Below are 18,065 nucleotides of genomic sequence, written 5' to 3'. Positions count from 1 at the left end.
CACATTTCACGGAAGTGACACAGATGCCACGCAGTCTTCCACTCATGCATGTTGCACAATCGATGTGAGGCTCAGTAGGTCTCTCATCTGTAAAAGGAAGCTCCCTTGAAAACTGTGAAAGAAACAAACTGGCTCTGGATTTGTGTTTTTGTGGAAATTGTTCCTGAGCTGGGACTTTGTAAACCAGATTTTTCTGAAAGAGGACATCCACTGAATCACAGCTGTTGCAAAAAATCTTCATCTTTCCAATTTTGTGTTACTTTCACAGATATAACAGCAATCTTGACTTTAAGAATACCAGTGACACCTGACAGTCTGTAACATTTACTGGTATTCGGCTAGTGCATTGTATCTAAGATTACTGCGTCTGAATGCTGACCTTTCTGTGAGCTCTGTGTTCCCATCGTGCTTTCTGCATTTTCTGTTTTGTGTGTGCTCGGAATAAATCCAGGGTGGCCCATCTCCGAGTCGGTATGACTCACCAAGGCCTCTAAGGATTGCAGACTGACAGGTTAGGAAGCCACATACAGCAAATGCCTTCTGGCAGGCAACAAAGTCATCTCATGTCTCCTCAGGCAAACCTCTCATTCATGCAGACAGCCTGCTATCATGCTTTACATTTTAAAAAGTGCCACTGAAAACAGCTTATTGGAAAAACAGAGATAGCACCAGATGTGCAGGGAAGAACTTAGTCATCATGTTCAGTTTCATAAACCCAGTGTTTCATTTCGTTTTTCATTTGATCTGAAGGCGTCGTGAGTAACAAAGCAGATCTTGATCTTGATTTAGTCACACCAAGTCTAAGTTTCTATCTAAGAATAAGACACCTGAATTGCGGGGGCGTCCGTTTGTAAACAGTTTGTAGACATAGCTCAGAGCGGGTCAGATTGACGCTGGCCAAGAATGTGCTTAGGAACAACGCTCTAAGGAAAAGATTCCCAGCATTCCTCATTGGTTAAGGAGAGGTACCGGCCTTCGCAGATAGGAAGTCGTCTGTCATTAGGGGGTAATCACTTCTTGTGGAGGATTGCAATGCCTTGGAATGATTACTGTTGTTATCGGCAGTGAAACTTGGCGGAGAAAGCATGGATGAGTTTTTTCTCTCTCTTGTCTCTCTCTCTTTTATTTTTGGTTTGCTTTTTAATCAGCTTGACTGATCCACATGTTTTTCCAAACTTTCTCAGCGTTGCAACATACATTTTGCTGGGGTTAAGTCCACAGTGCACACTCTGCTAGATTCAGTGGTATATAAATGGTTCTGTGTTGACTTAAAGGTGGTTGGTATTTTTTACCTAGGGGCATTTCTAATTACTAATGGCTCGTGTGTAATGATGCCTATCATGTCAGTGGTGCAACAAGGTGGATGCAATCCGTCATGCAGACTCATGTTAGAACAGCAGGGAATTTATACAACTGGGTTTTGTCTGTGGTGGTTTGCTGTCTCCCACACAACTTATCTGTGTTTGTTTCCAGGGCTTTGGTCCTGCTGTCCTTTCAAGTGGGTTGTCTGAGTGCCCTGGTCTGGCTGGTTTTGTCCTCTCCTCTCTCATCTCCTCGCCTGACTCCTTTTTTTCTTGCCTTCTGCCAGCGGAGCCAAGACTTCAGGTGGAATGATGCCGTTACGAAAAGAGCCCGTCAACGCTTGCCCGACATGCCAAGCCAAGTATTTGTCTTTTGGGGTCCCCCCTCCTTACCTCCTCCTCCTCTTATTCCACCACACCACCACCACCTCCCCCGGATCCTTGAGAACAGGAAGTATATCTTGTTAAGTGATGGATGGGCCCCCTGCTCTTGCTGGGAGGAAAGAAAAAAAGCCTTTCTTTCCCTCCAGGGCAGTCAGATGAGTTTAGCAGTCTCAAAGCTGAGGGTCGGCTCTGCTTTTTCGGGAGCGTCTTGGAACCCTCGGAGCCCGAGTGCCTGGAAGCTACAGGCACTTCTCCATTATGTGTGCGGAGAGAATTAATAGCTGATAAAGTGCAAAGTGGTGTTTTTGCACTAGGAAAATGGATCGGAAATTAAAACGATCCGTCCAAGGAGAGTTTATTGGAATATATGTGTGCTTACATGCACGCTTGCATATGCGAATGTGTTTGTCAGCGTGTGTGGGAGTGACTGAGTTATTTAGTCCGGGGTCAGCAGGTTTGTGTTGGCATGCAGCCGCCCGATACTTCCAGGGAGAGCAACTCAGGAAGTGTCCCTGGCACGTCCTCTGCATAATGCAATATACTGTGCTGCAACGGGCTTGACTTGCTGTGACAAACAATCACAGATTAAAGTTCCCACTACAATCACCTCACGCCTCGAGCACAGTTTTGTACCAACAATATATGTTATCCCACAGGAAGAAACATAATAACAAACCTGATCCCACAGGTGTTGTTTTATAATTGCTTTGCCAGATGCACCTTATTAGGCCTTAAGCCCTTACATCTTTGATTTAATACTGCAGCCCTCCAGCCACCCGTCCATCTATCTCCCAGCATGTCACCGCAGCAGCCACCCCTTTCCTGCTTCGTGGTGTTATTCCTCTCTATCCATTTTGTTACACTACCGTCACAGATAGCCACCCACCTTTCTGTAATCAAGCGTAAGAGTCGAGAGACCTGAAAAGCAAGAATGTTTGCTGTCATGAGCCACGGCTCCTTTGTCACCCATTACTCTGTTGTGGATACGTAAAGGTAGCTACTAACATTCGTCTCCGGTTTCTGTCCTCTCATGTTCCATACACATGTACAGGAAAACCAGTAGATAAAAGGCTGGGATACTATCCATCACCCCAGTAAACTGGAATTTGCTATCCAGAGGGGAAATATAGCAAACCGTAAAACAAAACTCCAAACCTGAAATTTCCTCCAAGACACTTATCGAGCAGGTGGTCTTCAAATGAAACGCAGAAAAGATTTTTTTTTGCTTACATTTTTTTAAGCTGGAAAATTCTATGCACCTAGAGTTCCCTTTTTTTTAAATTATGGAATATAGGTTTTGCAGATGTTTGGCATTTCTGCTTGTTAAGTGAGTTAAATATCAACCTTATTAAAACCCAGATTCACAGAGTGCTTATGCACTAGTTAGCTGAACTCGTAGCATGTGCTGATTGTTCTGTTCTCCTACTCAAACATACAGGATGACATGACGTACAGTAGATGCTCATATTCTTTGCAAGTAAAAGAGGAGAGTTGCAGAGGTAGAAGCGCAGTATCTAACAGTTCAAAGGCTGCTTGTCCAGTCCCTCCAACCTTCACTGATCACTCCTGACATGGCCTCCTGTATGGCTTGCATCTGTGAGTATCTCCTGTCTCGGCTCCACAGGCCAGAGTCTGGCCCCGCTGTGGCCTGTCTGGCTCAGAGCCAGGGCCTTCAGGACTTACTGACTCTTGGGAGAATAGCAACAAAGAAACTTTGAGTTTCAGTTGATGTTCGTTTTCTGTTTATAGTTCATTCCATTGCTACCAATAAATGCCAGTTCACACTGTGCTCATTTATTTTCCCAAACCCACTGCTCCTCAGCTAGTTGGCTTGTCAAATGGGTTACCACACTGCAGCTTGTCACGGCCTGGCTGAGGACAGCAGATGGAGGCAGGACATGTTTGTCAGTCTGTCTGCTTGTCTGAGTTTGAGAGGCGCCTGCCACTTAATGACGTCTGACAAGCGGGACAGCGGCAGCTTTGGGTACTCAAGGACTGTTTTGGGGTCACAGAGATGTGATCTGTAGGAAGTGGAAGGTTTATCAGATAACGGGGAGATTGTCTCCACGCTGACGCCAGAAGTGGAAATCTCAAATTTCACAGTTTGTATATCAGGCATTTGCTTTATAGTCCTGTTTAAATAGGCGTACAATTATTTCAGGAGTGGACTGAACTATTTTTTCACAGCTTAACAAGCAACCAGCAATAAGGTCAAAGGTCAGAAACATAGTGTCATGACAGTATCTTTGTGACATAAGAATGGCGATGTACAAAGGAAACACTGTTGAAATAAAGCAATAATGCTGAAAACATTTTTAAAGCCCTTTATGTGTCGCAATTTTTGAAATATGACCTTAGAACAGATGCTGTCTGTCTTTTTTCTGTCCCACAGGCTCTGATGCGTCCAGGTCGCCTCGACCGAATTGTCTACGTGCCGCTTCCAGATGCGCGTACCCGAAAGGAAATATTTTCTCTGCAGTTTCGTAATATGCCTGTTGCTGAAAATGTGTCTCTTGACCACCTGGTGACTCAGACCAACAATTATTCCGGAGCTGAGGTGAGCTTTAGGAATATCTTTTGCATGCACATAAAATCACAACTATGGTCTTCTTTGGTTGGGGACAATATGTCTTTTGCAAACACACAAAAATTCTTGAAATTACCAGTTACCAAAATTGACAATTGGGACACAAAAAAAAATTATGCAGTTACCCAGCAGGTTGTATTGTTTGGATATCTGCATCTCTCTACCACATGTCAGACTCGATCCACTAAAAGAATAACTTTGACTTAGAAATCGATGCTTTATTGCTGTTTTGCAACACCATTCTTACTACTTCTGGCACGTAATAAGAAATTGTGAGTGTAGCCAGAATTGCAGAAAGATGTTACTGTGCTTTTCTGTGATGTCTGCATCGTGTCTGTACTGTGTCACAGAGCACCCTCGTGATCTCACAGCAGACCGGGAGAAATCGTACAAACAGTTCTTTGTGTAACAGATTTGTCTCCCTGCATTTGTCTCCCGCGTGATTCACATTGTCTCGAGCAGAGAAATTGCTGCTGTTCTCCATGGCACAAGTAACTCACAAGTTCTGAGAAATTGTGAAACCAGTGCATCACAATTTGGCCAAAATAAACTGTTTCCTATGTAAGATCTAGTTTTTGATATTTTTTTAAAAATCCCTGTTTTTTCTTGACCTTCAAATTTATACTGTTTATAGATCTTAATCTTAATTGTAAAACTTTGCTTTAATTCAGCTTGAAAAGTTATAGACGTGATAGGAAATAAAATGTTTGTCACTTAATACCACTGTGTGTTATTACGTGCAATTTTTCTTTAGCTATAATTTGAGATGCATGAAATTGAAGTTTCCAGTATGCTAAAGCTCATTTAACACATGAAGTCAAGACAATATGAGGAGAATCAGGTCTAGACGTCGCAGTTACCCACTGTGCACTTTGGAAAGTGCATGTCAAAGGCCGGACAAATCCACTGTGTAATCATCTTTGCCATAAACAATCTAACATCACAAAAAAGCTGGTAGATTAAAGACCAGCTAATGTCAAAACCAACTGAGTCAGACATTCTTTCTGAATGCATCTCAGTCAGGTAATGTCTAAGAAATTCAGGGTTTCAGTGTATGGCTCAAACAACACCCACTTCACTCCATAAACTGCTAGTACACATTAACAACCACGCACAAGAGCAAACAAGCCTTTCAGGAGAAACTGTCTTGTGCTCGGTTATCCCTGCTTTAGCAGAATGGTGATTGGAGTTGGGATTGTTTGGTCATCACTTTCCAGCCACTGTAAGAGCATGGTTATCATTCCCAGTGGGTGTTAAACACAGCCAGGGCTGCCCCTTGCCACCAGTTCTGTTCATAAGTTTATTGTGTGTCTCGTGGACTGAGGATTTTGTGTCAGACTTTTGTGGATCATGTGCTTCTGTTGCCTTAATTGAGCAACAACCTCTAGCTTACAATCAGGTGGTTTGCAGTGAAGTGTGAAATGGCTGGGACAAGAAATAGCTCTTCAACCCTGAGGCCATGGTTCTCTGATGGAAAAGGGTGGTGTGTCTACAACGGGATGGGAATGAGTAACTGGAAGTGAAGTGGAGTTCAAGTCTCTGGTCGAAGAAAAAGTGAATGGAGCTATGCTTAATACTCTTTCTACTCAGTTTCAGTACTTTCTAATTCAAGCACCCAATTACATATTCATAAAGCGCTTTTTAAAAAGTGAAGCAGTCAGTTTACTATCCGATCATTGTTCCCATCTTCATCTAAAGCCACAAGCTGTGGGTAGTGACCAAAAGATTGAGATCACAGACACGGGTAGCAGAAATTAGGGTGTCTCAACTCAGCCTTTGACCAAGGGCTTCATCCTTTCTCGTTCTCTGGGTTCTGCTTCTCCACATCAAACATGGTTCTGGCATTTCCTAGGTAAGGTGTTTCAGTTATGTCCGACTGGGAGGACACCCTGTAGCAGACCCAGGACACGCTGGAGAAAGCACATCTCTTGTCTGACAAGTTGGAGAAAGTGGCTGTGAAGAGGGAGGTCCGGGGACTGTTGCCCCAGTGACCTGGACTTTGATAAGAAGCAGAAAACGGATGGATGGATTCTATTATTCCCACATTTAAACAATTGTCTCATTCGGCCTGTCAGTTTCGCTATGTGGAGCATTTGCAAACAACATTTGATTTCCACTACGCTTGCACAACATGTCATATGAACCAAGACTCCTCAGGCTTTGCCCAACCCTTGATCTGGATTGTAGAGCAGTGATAAATATTATGAAGTGAGTCATTTCACAAGCAAAAACGACCAAACGTTTTCATCTCCTATCAGATGTGAGGCCTGCTGTTTTTCTCATTGTTTAATTGATGTATGCTGATTATCTTTTGTTTTTAGACAGTTGGCTGAAGAGGCCATTTTTTTACTTCGCTCTGAAGTTTAAAACAAATATACATTTGCGCCGATTGCTTGTGTTTATTCTGCCAATCAAAACTCCGCTGACCACACCTACACAGGACAAAGAACATTTCTTAATTTTTTTAGGATAAAACGTTTATATGACTTGAGATGATTTCACTAACCAAGCACGCAAATACGCAGTCAGTGCACCTCACCTGGTTAAGCAGGTGGTCCATATGCTGAAGGCTGTTGCTAGGGATGGGTTCAAGTCTGTCCTTTTTGTTTTGTTTTCACCCCACTCTTTCCTTACTATTCTTTCAACTGTCTTTTACTTTTGACATCCCTATATGCAGTGGGAGGTTATAGTAGAGACTCCTCATCTACCCTCCTTCCCAACTTGTCAGCCCCCACCCTAAAAATCAGCCTAAAGCAGGCGTACACCTGGAGGAGGTATGCAGTTAGGAAACCAATCCCTTACTATCAGGTGTTGTGTTTAACACCGGGGTTTCTGGTATAGTGTCTCATCTGTGGAATGGAGGTTTGCAGTCACTTGCCACTGAGCTCTTGAAACCACAAAAAAATTCAAAGGCATGCCACAGTCGAGCTGATAAGAGTTCGTAAGTGGAAAAAACCAGGTCTCACCATTGTTGTACCATTGCATTTTATTTTACGTACCTGTCCTATAGATCATATTAAATTAAATGAAACTTTAGACTCCCCTGATCACTGAGGGGAAGTTTGTGAGGAAACAGGATACAGATAACACATCACAGCACTGAAGATGATGTGTGTTTAGAAAGAAAAAGCTTCAAAGCTTCAGTGAAGAAATACAGCACATCTAAAGGTAAATGATATATACACATATGTCGATTGCTGACAACGTGACTAGCTCCCCAAATGAACAGGAACATTAATAAAACATTTGTGCAAAAAGGTCACACAGCCTTTATGTTGAAGGACTCTTAAAAAAAGATTTTTCACCTGCATACTATTCTTCCATAAATCCTAAAATGCTTCAGAATGGCAACATCCACCACAGTTTACAGTAAACTCGATCCATCTGCGTTGTTGATAGCTCAAGGACCTTTGCTGTCAAAAAGAAGTGGGGAGAGTAATCAACCAGGACACAAGCGCTCACAACCACTTCTTGTTTACAATTTATTAACTTTTTTATTTTTATCCAATTTGTTCAACATACAAGAATAAACCTCCCCCTGACAGAAAACCAACTTTAAATAAACATTAAAAAAAAACTTTTGTTTATATGAGGCAGGACATTTTTGCACATGGTTAGAAACATTATTAGAATTGACTTTTTTTTTTGAACAAATGTCTTGAACGCATGCTTAACATAAAACTTACTGAACTATTTGATGGTTTTCAGGCACGTCATAAAGTCCAAACACTCTTACTTTCAGACAAAGCAATGACAAAGCAGCAGATATGTTTGTGTTGCTTTCAAACATTAAATTAAATCAGTGGAAATATGGAAAACATATTTTTGTATCTTTTTCAGCCAGCATTGTAATAATCTACCACACATCTAGTCCGGTCAAACTTTTACAACTCTATGGGTAGCAATACCTTTCCGTCTCCATGTGACTGAATGACTGGTATGCTTGCTGGCAATGCTGCAAGCAGCCTGGTGAGCCACAGCACTGGTCAGCAATGCATCGAGCTCATGCTGGCAGGGACCAAAATGGACAAATTGGAACCTCATAAATCAACAGCAAGATAATTACTGAAGCTAGAGGCAACTAAGCAGAGTCCACTTTTAGTTTCCATACACACTGTCGCTGCTTTTTCTCCCTTCTGACTGTTCGCACTTCCTTAGAGTGCATGCTCAGCTCACACTCCCTCTGTCTACTGGTCGTATAGAAGTGTCATCATGGTGCTTTGGTTACGGCTGAATGCTAGTCCAAAATGGTTCACTCTTCAGCAGCACTGGCCTTACAAAGTTCAGTTTCATTCAAAAGAATGGATGACATGCTGAGACATTTTCTATCAGTAAAATGTAATTCTTTAAATAAATGTTGGTGTTGATGGGGTTTATTTAACTAAAAGGGGAAAAAACACATGTTTAAGTATCCAGTATGTTTCAGACTGGTGAACTCTTGTATATGTTCACCCCAGATTTATCCATCTGGTTCAGAGTTCACAGGTCACCTGATTGTTGTCCAACTTCTTCAGTCATTAAGCCACTAAAACTGGAATTTTATAGTGAATATTTTACTATATATATTATCGTATCAAATATGGTTCACATAGAACTTGAAATAATGCACAAATGGATGAATTCAGTACAATTCAGTCCTCAGGGATGGCAGTATGACGACTTGAAGCTTTGACTTTAATTACATTCTTGGGATTTCAAACTTGTCTGAGAGGAGGAGGAGGCAGGATCTCGAGAGGAGGAGGTGTGGAGGTCACTCAAGAGGTCACAGTAGTTGTCTGCTCAGCCGTAGAAGCTTGTTAAAATCACCTGTCTTCCTACCTGCCTGGAGTGACATCTGGTTTCACAACCCTCAGCTTCCCACTAAACTTTCCACCCTCAACACTCCTCAACACACTTCTAACTCATACTCATCCTAGAAAATTGCTTCTGGCTTTCCCTCCTCACCTCTGCCATCGCTCCTCCAAACAGAAGCAGCATTTGATACTGTAATCGGAGTGTTGTCGTGAAGGAGAAGAAGGGCTTAACTTGCTTCTGAAAAACAGTGTGATGCTATTTTTTTTTCCTTTTCTGATCAAGTCCTGACAGGAAAAGACCCCGGGGATTTATTGCACCCTGTCAGATGTACCAAGTCAGTTCCAGGCCTTGTTTGTACCTTAATTTAAAAGAAGAAGAAAAAGAAGCCATATCAAATTTCACAGCTGTTTTTCTTCTTCCTTTAATGTTCGTTCCAGAATGAGTGTTTGCCATCAGGGCAAAAGTTGTTTTGTTTTTCTTTCTTTGCATTTGTTTAAAAACAGTAAAAATTTCAGGTTTTTTTCTTGTTTTTTTGTTTTATGATTTTTTCCCCCGATCAACCACTTAACGCTGACATATGAATCATTCAAGCATTTAAAAAGCTGTCTGTAGAACATGGTGGAGTCTCTGTCATGGTTTGCGGTTTCGGACAGTGGTGTTGGAGAGATTGCCAGAATTGATGGATTTATCATATTGTCCGCACTATAGGGCGCACTTAAAATCCTTTAATTTTCCCAAAAATCGACAGTGCGGCTTATAATCCGGTGCACCTTATGTATGAATTCTGGTTGTGCTTACTGACCTCGAAATGATTCGTACACAGCGCTGAAAAATCTGTCAAAAAATGTTTTATTACAACTTTGGTAAGCTACGAAGCTGCACCGCTTGATGGATTGTCGTAGCATTATGGCTACCATAGTCAGGAGCCTCGCGGAGTGATCTGGGTCCAAAACTCCGTCTGGTTCAGGTCCCAAAGTCAAACAAATACTGCGGCATCACTGAGAGGAAGTTAGCTAGCTGGTTTCCACCTAAACATGATATACCTATCACTTCCAACATAAATGAAAACAGAAAACTAAACAGCTGACTTTTGTAGGGTTACCAAAGTTCCACTAGCTGGTATATGTTTGCTACTTGATTGTAACATAAACACAGTGAAGCTGGAGGATGAATGCTAATTTTTTTTTTTCACTCAATAAAAGTTAATGTGAGGGCTCCCGATGGTTAGGGACAAATGCAGTCACATGGCAGGATGCTGTAAACAGACCAAACTTCAGTCAGGAGAACAACTGAGATAATCCATCCACAATACGAGGTTAGTCATTAATATACTGCAACAACGCAGGAATAGAGCAGCTGCGAGAGAATGCAGCGTTAATAAATCAATGGTACGGAAGTGCAGGAAGCAAGAAGAACGAGTTGAGTAAAGATTGACTTATCTGACGGTTTTGTTTCGCTTAATGCGCCTTATAATCCGGTGCGCCTTATGTATGAAAACAGACATGTTCATTGACAGTGTGCCTATAATCCGGTGCCTTATGGTCCGAAAAATATGGTACACAGAAAAGTACCGTCAGTTTTTGATCCACCATGCAAAACCATTAGGCATCTGAATGGCAATAACTTTTTTTCAGCATGACTATGATCCCAAACAGATGGACAATGCAGTAAAACTTGGACAGAAAACTAAAAAAAAACAATCAAACGCTATAATTTATCGATTGGCCCCAGAACCTGGACCCTCAGCATTATAAAAGTAGCGTGGGGTCTGAAAGGCATTCAAAGCTCTGAATGTTCTTTATTAAATCAACATTTTCTCCTCCGTCTTTTAGGAAGATGTCATATTAGTCTTGATGTGTAAGTGGTATTTAGGGTAACACCTAACATAACCCCACAGGAACTTTTTTCAGTTATAGGTATGTTTCCCCAGCCTGTTTCCTCGGTAGAAATGACAATCTAGCTAATCATGGCTTGGAAGGAGGGGATAAGGGGATTCAGTGTTTTGCACAGCTAGTTGTAGGAATAAGCTGGTTTTAACTGCTTCTGCTAAAAAAAACAAATTGCATAAATGTGTCTGATACATGACTTGAGTGAATGATTGATTAGGGCTAAGTAACCCTCACCTTAACTGAAAATGGATAACACAATGAACTCTTGAACTATTGTGATTACCAGACGAGAAAAACGGGTTCCATGACAGAGCTTTGGCTCCCTGAAGCTTCAGTGCAGATTGTCACTGTTTTGCATCGTCAGACAAGTGAAGGCAGAAAGGGCCACGGACCTAAAACATGAGCAGCCTTTGACTAAATTTATTTGAAAATACATGTTTTTTTTGCTAATAACCAAGCAAATAGGAAATTTCAGTTTGCTTTTAGGGCTTCTTTCCTTGGAAAAATCCACAGATGCGCAGTATTGAAGTTTTTCTCTCTCCAACGTGTTTTGAATAAACAGGAAATGAACTGAGTCATTAAAAGGAGTAATGACAGTCCCTGAGTGCGCAGCTCGTACTCTATTAACATTGGATGTCACAGACCTCCCCGTGGTGCTTGATTGAAAAGTGACCTCCGTGAAGTGGAATATAAAAACACCGCAGTAATGAGCATTTGGCAGATGTTGACAAGTTGCTGAGAAAAAGCTAAATATCAAGACTTCTCAGCATGATCACAGTAAGGACACAGCTCAAAGTATTTAGATGCAGATCACGTAGAGGTGGCAACAAGTGATAGGCAGCACCAACCCTGCTGGGTGCCCTCCTGCTGATCTCACAGCCCTGTAACATTCATGTCCAAAAAAGGGGGTGTGTTGGGGGACGGTTGTTCAGGCATTTTAATAAAACTTCAAGCTGCAGCGCTCAGCCGTATCAGAATATCTTTGTGTTCAGCCACAGATGCCTTTGACCGGCTGCGACCTCCATAGCGGTGGGTCTTTTCGCTCCAACAGGGGGAGAGCTGTTTGGTCCAAGCCCAGGTGTCTGGGACGCTTGGCTGACATCCATTCAAACTCACTGGCGCAATTGTTTTCTTAATGTTTTTTTTTCTTCTTCCACACTGGCAAGAGCAAGTCTGTTCCAATGCGGGACACACAAATAAGGCAGATCCAGCCTGCAAAGCTTAATACTCCCCTTTACAAGATAGCTAAGCACATTTGCACACCCCAGTCAACTGAGTCAGAGTGTATTATGATGTAGTTTGATGAAGCAGTGATTTGTTTTTTCTGTAATATATAAAAGTAGTTTTGATTTTTTAAAATTATTCATTAAAAATAGAAACCTGAGCAGGCGAGCAGTATCTGCAGTAGCTGCAATGCGACTATTAAAAAAAAAAAAAAAAAAAGAAATTGATTGTAAGTACAGCCTTGTTGTATTGTGACAGACACACACACGCACACACACATAGTAAAACCACCCTCACAGGAAGACAAATGGTTTCCTCTTAACACCTGTTGTGGTTGTGGCTGTTCCTCCTCTGACTCTGTGTTGTCTGTCTGATTTATGGCCTGGTATTTGTTGTTGCAAAGATTTTTATCACCAAGGACACAGGCGCAAAAAAAATGCATCAACAAAAACGTGTTGCTGTTTGAATAACAGTGACATTACACAATGTATGAATCAGATATTAGCCATGGAAAAAAAAGAAAAAAGATCTTCAATCATCAAATAAACTTGTCAGCTTTTGTGGAAAGTGCGTCTGACTTGGTCTGAAGTTGGCAGGTATTTGCCGAAATATGCTCTAACTTCTTGTCTTGACTGCATTCATGTGTCTGCGTTTTATTTTCTGTGTGACTGACCGACCGCCGACACAGTCACGCTGTCACTCAGACGCAGTCTTTGTTGATATGGAAAGCGCTTAACAAATGCTGCGAGGAAAAAGCCATTCACACCCCTGCAATTCCATGACTGTGAAACACCTCACTTCACTTCCTTCCCAGCAAGCCTGTTACCTCTTGACATTGTGAACATGTTGTTTTTAGAAAGGTTAAAAAAGAAAACATTTCCCTCGCTGCTACTGCCAGCCAGCTTCTGTGGCCTGCAAAAGGCCAGATGTCACAGCGAGAGAAATGGCTCCAATTGGCCCCTGATTTTACATTTTATATATAAAGCCTTCACTGTGGTTTATGTCTGAGTACATGGTGAGCACCAATTGAATTTTTCTGGGAAATATAAGCCCTTAAGCGTACCCAACATGCTGTTTCCCTTGGCTAGGAAAGAAGACAGAACGTGGGTAGCAAAAGCCAAAAAAGAAAGAAACTGAGCAAGAGAGTAGGAACATAGAAAGGGACAGAGAGGAGACACGTGAAGAGGAAGATGGTAAATTGTGGAGAAACAGAAGAGAGGAGAGGGGTGCACTTACCTACCTGAAAGTAGCTAATAAAACTAGAGGAGGATGCCAAAAAGGAAATGGACAGTGACAAGAACACACCATTAATTCAGTTTCAATTCCTGGAGACTCTCTTTCTTTGGAGTCCAGTTGTCTGGCAAATTATCAGGACCAAGAAATAATCTGCCTCTTAACCCTGTGTAAAACAGGTATTTGTCATTTTTACAGTGGTGGGTAGATTTTGTTGCCTTTGGACACAGCCAGGCTAGCGGTTTCTCCCACTATGCTAGACTAAATTAGCCGGCTGCTCACGGTAACTTCATATTTAGTATATGAACATGAGACAGGATATTATGCTTCTCAGGTAACTCTCCCTTATAGAGCCTATTTAGTCTGTCCCTTAATTAAAAACTAGATTTATTGGAAATTAAATAATTGCAGTCTAACTTATTGTAATGATTTTCAAATGTAGTTATATTAAATAGCACATTCAGAAGCTTTACAGGATATTTGGATCCTTTTTTGGTGCAACTTAAAATTTTGAACTTGTATATAATGTATGTGTATAGTGTTGTAATACCACTAATAAGATAAGATAAGATAACCTTTATTAGTCCCACATGTGGAAATTTGTATATTATAACAAATTATTATAACATGAACATTCACTGTGTATATGCAGGTAGTATGCATCTCGTGAAAGATGAAGCAAACAGGAAAGACAAATGTTCATATGACACATCTGGAGTTTCACCTGCCTTGGCATTACAAAATGCATACACACCACACATGCACACGCACACATGCACAGACATACCCAATCACAGCTGTCTCCAGGTCACTTCACTGTGGGCGTGTTTGGTAAATATGCCATCCTTGCCTTCCCAAGTCCACAGAGAATGCGAAGCTTTCATTCATCTGATTAAGGGGTGAGGACAAATGTGCCCTTAAAGGCGAGGCCCAGCAATGCTACCCTACACACACACACGTACAACACCTTAACAGGGTGTAGCCCCAACACAGGTGCTATCCCACATGGGTCATTCCAAAAGATAGAGTGGACAATGGCTTAATATGATAACACTGAAACGCCTGAGCTGCAAGTTATTTGGTATTTGTAGGAGGTTTCTTAATATTATCAGTGAGTCATCTAACAGAGGAAAAACCACCACTTTCATGACAAACATTTCCTACGTGTTCAGAAAATGTTTCTTTATTTGCATAGTGAATACAGAGTGACTATTAGAGCTTTCACTCTATCCGATTTTCACTATATGATAACAAGCAGAGGTAGCGGGACTAATCTGTAATCTGTACAAAAGAGCAAGAAAAAAATATAATCTCATTTGTCATATAAATAATAACATAATATCAGTTTGAGTACTGGTATATATTTAATCCTTCTTTAATTTCAAGGCTTTGTTACAGGCTGTGTTATATACACTACAGCAATCAACAATTTATAAAAAGAAGGAAAGAAAGGCATGTTGCAATACTTTTCCCCACTGATCTGTTCAATTTATTTGCTCTACTTTTATTTACACTACATTACTCTCTCTTTAATGGTCATAACCTGTCACCGTGGCGGTTAGTTAGCTTACACTTACAGGTCCAAGGAGTATAAGCTATAACGTAAAGTTCAATACTGGGGAGAAGTCTCACCATGTCAGAAATCAGACATTTAGAATTGTCTTGACTGGCTACACAGGAACAGGGAGTGAAATGAAGGCAGTGATGCAATAAAATCAAATAAAATATATGCAATAAAATACAACTTTTAAAAAATGAATTAAGCACACACTTTGCAGACTTTCTCTAGAGGGAAACAATGATGGCTCTACATTTGAAAAGTGCCACCCAGAGTCTGAAGTACAGTGTCCCACGTTCCACTGTCTTCCACACAGTGTGAACATCGTGGCATTATTCAGATTTTAGGCTAAAAATGTTAATACTTTACAAACACCAATATTTTAAAGCATAAAATTGGAGTTGATTGCCTGCTGGAATACATATGTAATATCTTCCTTGATGTCTGTTGTCTCAGCCGTAACATATGGCGAGGAAAGCCCGCACGAGTTCAATTTCATCATCGGAGTTTTCTATGGAATCTAAATTCCTCTGCTGAGAGCACAAGCATGTGCACGTTCATCCACAGCTCACACACCTCCGCTCTGTTATTTATGATCATGTGCCATGTTTCCATCCCCCCACCCCCTCCCTTTTCCCCACGTGACTCTCCTCCTTCCATGCTTAACCTCACCTCCCTCTCTTTAACCTCCTCTCTCACTCTCGCCTTGTAATCTTAAATAGGTTTCACATGGAGTTGTGGTCAGGCCTTGTTTCTCTTGGCAGAAGCATGTCACTGCAGACACTTCCTCTTTGCTTCTTTGGAGGATGAAATGTTTTATTTCTGGTTAAGAGTTTGGGCTCTGCACCCCCAACGTCGTTTGATTTATGTATTATTTAATTTCCTCCAAGAAAATTGGATGCAGAACCCCCCCCCCCCCTTTTTTTTTTTTTTTTTTCCAGTAAAGGGGTTGGGGATGATACTGTGGTGGGGCTAGGGGTGATTATTTTGAATAAGAGCTCCTCTTTGAGCCTAAGTTTAATTTAGTTTTCTTCCTGAGTGAACAAAGTTTTATGAGTTCAGTTAAACTCCAGTTATACATTTTTTTTCTTCCTTTTTTGTTCATATTTAATTATAGATTGGATATATTTTCAAGGTAAGTTACTCCCCACTCCCTTTGTCTTGTGTTACAGCACAAAAATCTGCAGTCAACACTGATATCGCAGGATGTCAACTTGGGCCTAAAAACATCAACATGGGAAATTTTTATGAACAAATGCCGTTATTTTTCTGATATCTTATTGAGCAATTGATTAATGCAGAAAACTAAAGATACATTAATTATAATCACTGCCCCCTATTTGTTTGTATTCACTTAGAAAAAAAAATATAAAATGTTGATCAGGTATGACAGCTCTGCATCAGTCCTAATATTAGTCAAACCTATGGATAGGATTGATTATTAAAAATTTGCACTTGTGGCCTGTTCTGCATTCTTGTTTTACAGTTATGACCTATAAGTAAGTCATGAAGATAAAAGAATAAGCTGCTTCTTCTAGCTGCAACTTCTGAAGGTTAAATGAGCGTTTAACAGTTTGTTAAGCAAACATGCAAAAATTTGTTTGCTCTACGAAACACTATGTAACCAAGAATGTAGGTCTTTGCATGAAGTTAATACCTACATGTATAGGTACTGGATACATGTATGTGTATGTGCACATGCATTTCTGTCTAAACATGCATGTGAGGACGCATGTGTAGCTTTTCTTTTTTTGGGGTACGTTTTTCGATATTGACCTCATAAACCTTATCTGTGTGTTGCATATGTGTGCTCACATGCCTGCACAGTGCAGGAAAGTGCAATGTGTTCAGAGAGGGTGTGTGCCCGCGCCTCTCTGCACTGCAGTGTATGTGTGCAGGACTTGTGGAGTGATGGAGGAGAGGTTTTGTGGCAGGCGGGGTGGAGGGGGAGTTGTCGGGGCTCGCTCCTGTAAATGTGGCCGTTTGTGTGTGAGGGAGGGCGGGCGGGTGAGGCAGGAGAGAGGAGGGGGGGGCGGACTGGATGTAGCCCGCTGTAGACACAAGGCGATTGATAGTAAACACACACTCCGGGTCTAGTGGATCTGCTGCCGGTAGCCCAGCTAACAAGCCCTTCATTAAGGCCGTCTGATACACTCACTGAGCGCTTTTGTTGAAGTAGGAAGCGAAAAGTACACCAGACAGATTTGACCTGAGAACGCTGGTATGTGCTGCCAGCAGTCACAAGCTTTTCCCCCCCCTCTCCTCCACCTCGAGAAGGGTTTATTTTTGTCGTGCTGAACAGGTTGTCTCATGGCACGCGCCCCCCTCTTACCCCCACCAGGGAAATACTGCAGAGAAAACTACCGATTTTTTTTTTTTTTGGCTGTGTACGTGTAGAATATATGTCACAGTGTGCTTTGGTGGTTTTGTAGGCGTTTGCATGTTTGGATGTGTATGTGTACAGTGCATTTGTGGTGTGCGCATACTCGAATGTTAAGCATTCAGATCCAAATTTACATCTTTTTATACTTTTTGTACGAGGTTTGTATTCTTCTTTACATTGCACCTGCAGTGTAGTCACTATACACTGCTCATAGCGCTCCTTAGACACGTAGGTGTCAATAGACATGCAGTCACTTTTTCCACAGTGTCTAAACAGTGTAAGCTTTAACTTTATTTTACCGCTTCAATTTTTCGGTATCGTCCATCTGTGTGCTGTCTCACTTCCAGTTCTTCCATGACCACAGTATGCTTTGATTATTACGGTTACTGTTTTCCATCTCCATGGAAATGTTGATATTCAAATAACTTTTTTATTCCACTTATATGCGTTTCCTGCCATGTTCTAGTGCTAAAAAGTGTCGGGTGTGTTTGTTTAACCTGAGCTTTGCCGTGTTCTTATTTATACTCTGTTATTCTTTGCTGTATCTTGTTACCATTTGCCGCTATAACGGCTTAATTTCCTCTCGCAAGTCAATAAAGTTTTGCGTTGTCTTACAAGGACAACAAGACCTCACATACAGTGCTGGATGTGCCGTAGTATATCACTCCACATACAATATATATATCCAATGTTTTAAAAGTGTGCACTGAAA

The 18,065-nt window shown here is 41.4% G+C and overlaps 1 protein-coding gene across 2 annotated transcripts in view; it reads left to right on the top strand.

The window, feature by feature from the left end:
* spata5 (spermatogenesis associated 5) overlaps nt 1–18,065 on the top strand; it is a 109,920-nt gene that overhangs the window by 83,999 nt on the left and 7,856 nt on the right. The window contains exon 16 of one of the 2 annotated variants that reach the window (XM_005924072.3): nt 4,078–4,242. In XM_005924072.3, coding sequence (XP_005924134.1) covers nt 4,078–4,242 — 165 coding nt within the window. Of the gene's footprint in view, nt 1–4,077; nt 9,861–18,065 lie in introns of those variants that run through there. The other variant, XM_042221739.1, reaches the window with a different exon arrangement.

Source organism: Haplochromis burtoni, unplaced genomic scaffold, assembly GCF_018398535.1.
Source record: "Haplochromis burtoni strain Fernald_Lab_line unplaced genomic scaffold, NCSU_Asbu1 Contig_73, whole genome shotgun sequence".
In the NCBI taxonomy this organism is placed as follows: Eukaryota; Metazoa; Chordata; class Actinopteri; order Cichliformes; family Cichlidae; genus Haplochromis; species Haplochromis burtoni.
Note: the sequence above shows the minus strand (reverse complement) of the source record. Positions and strands in the feature narration are given on the sequence as shown.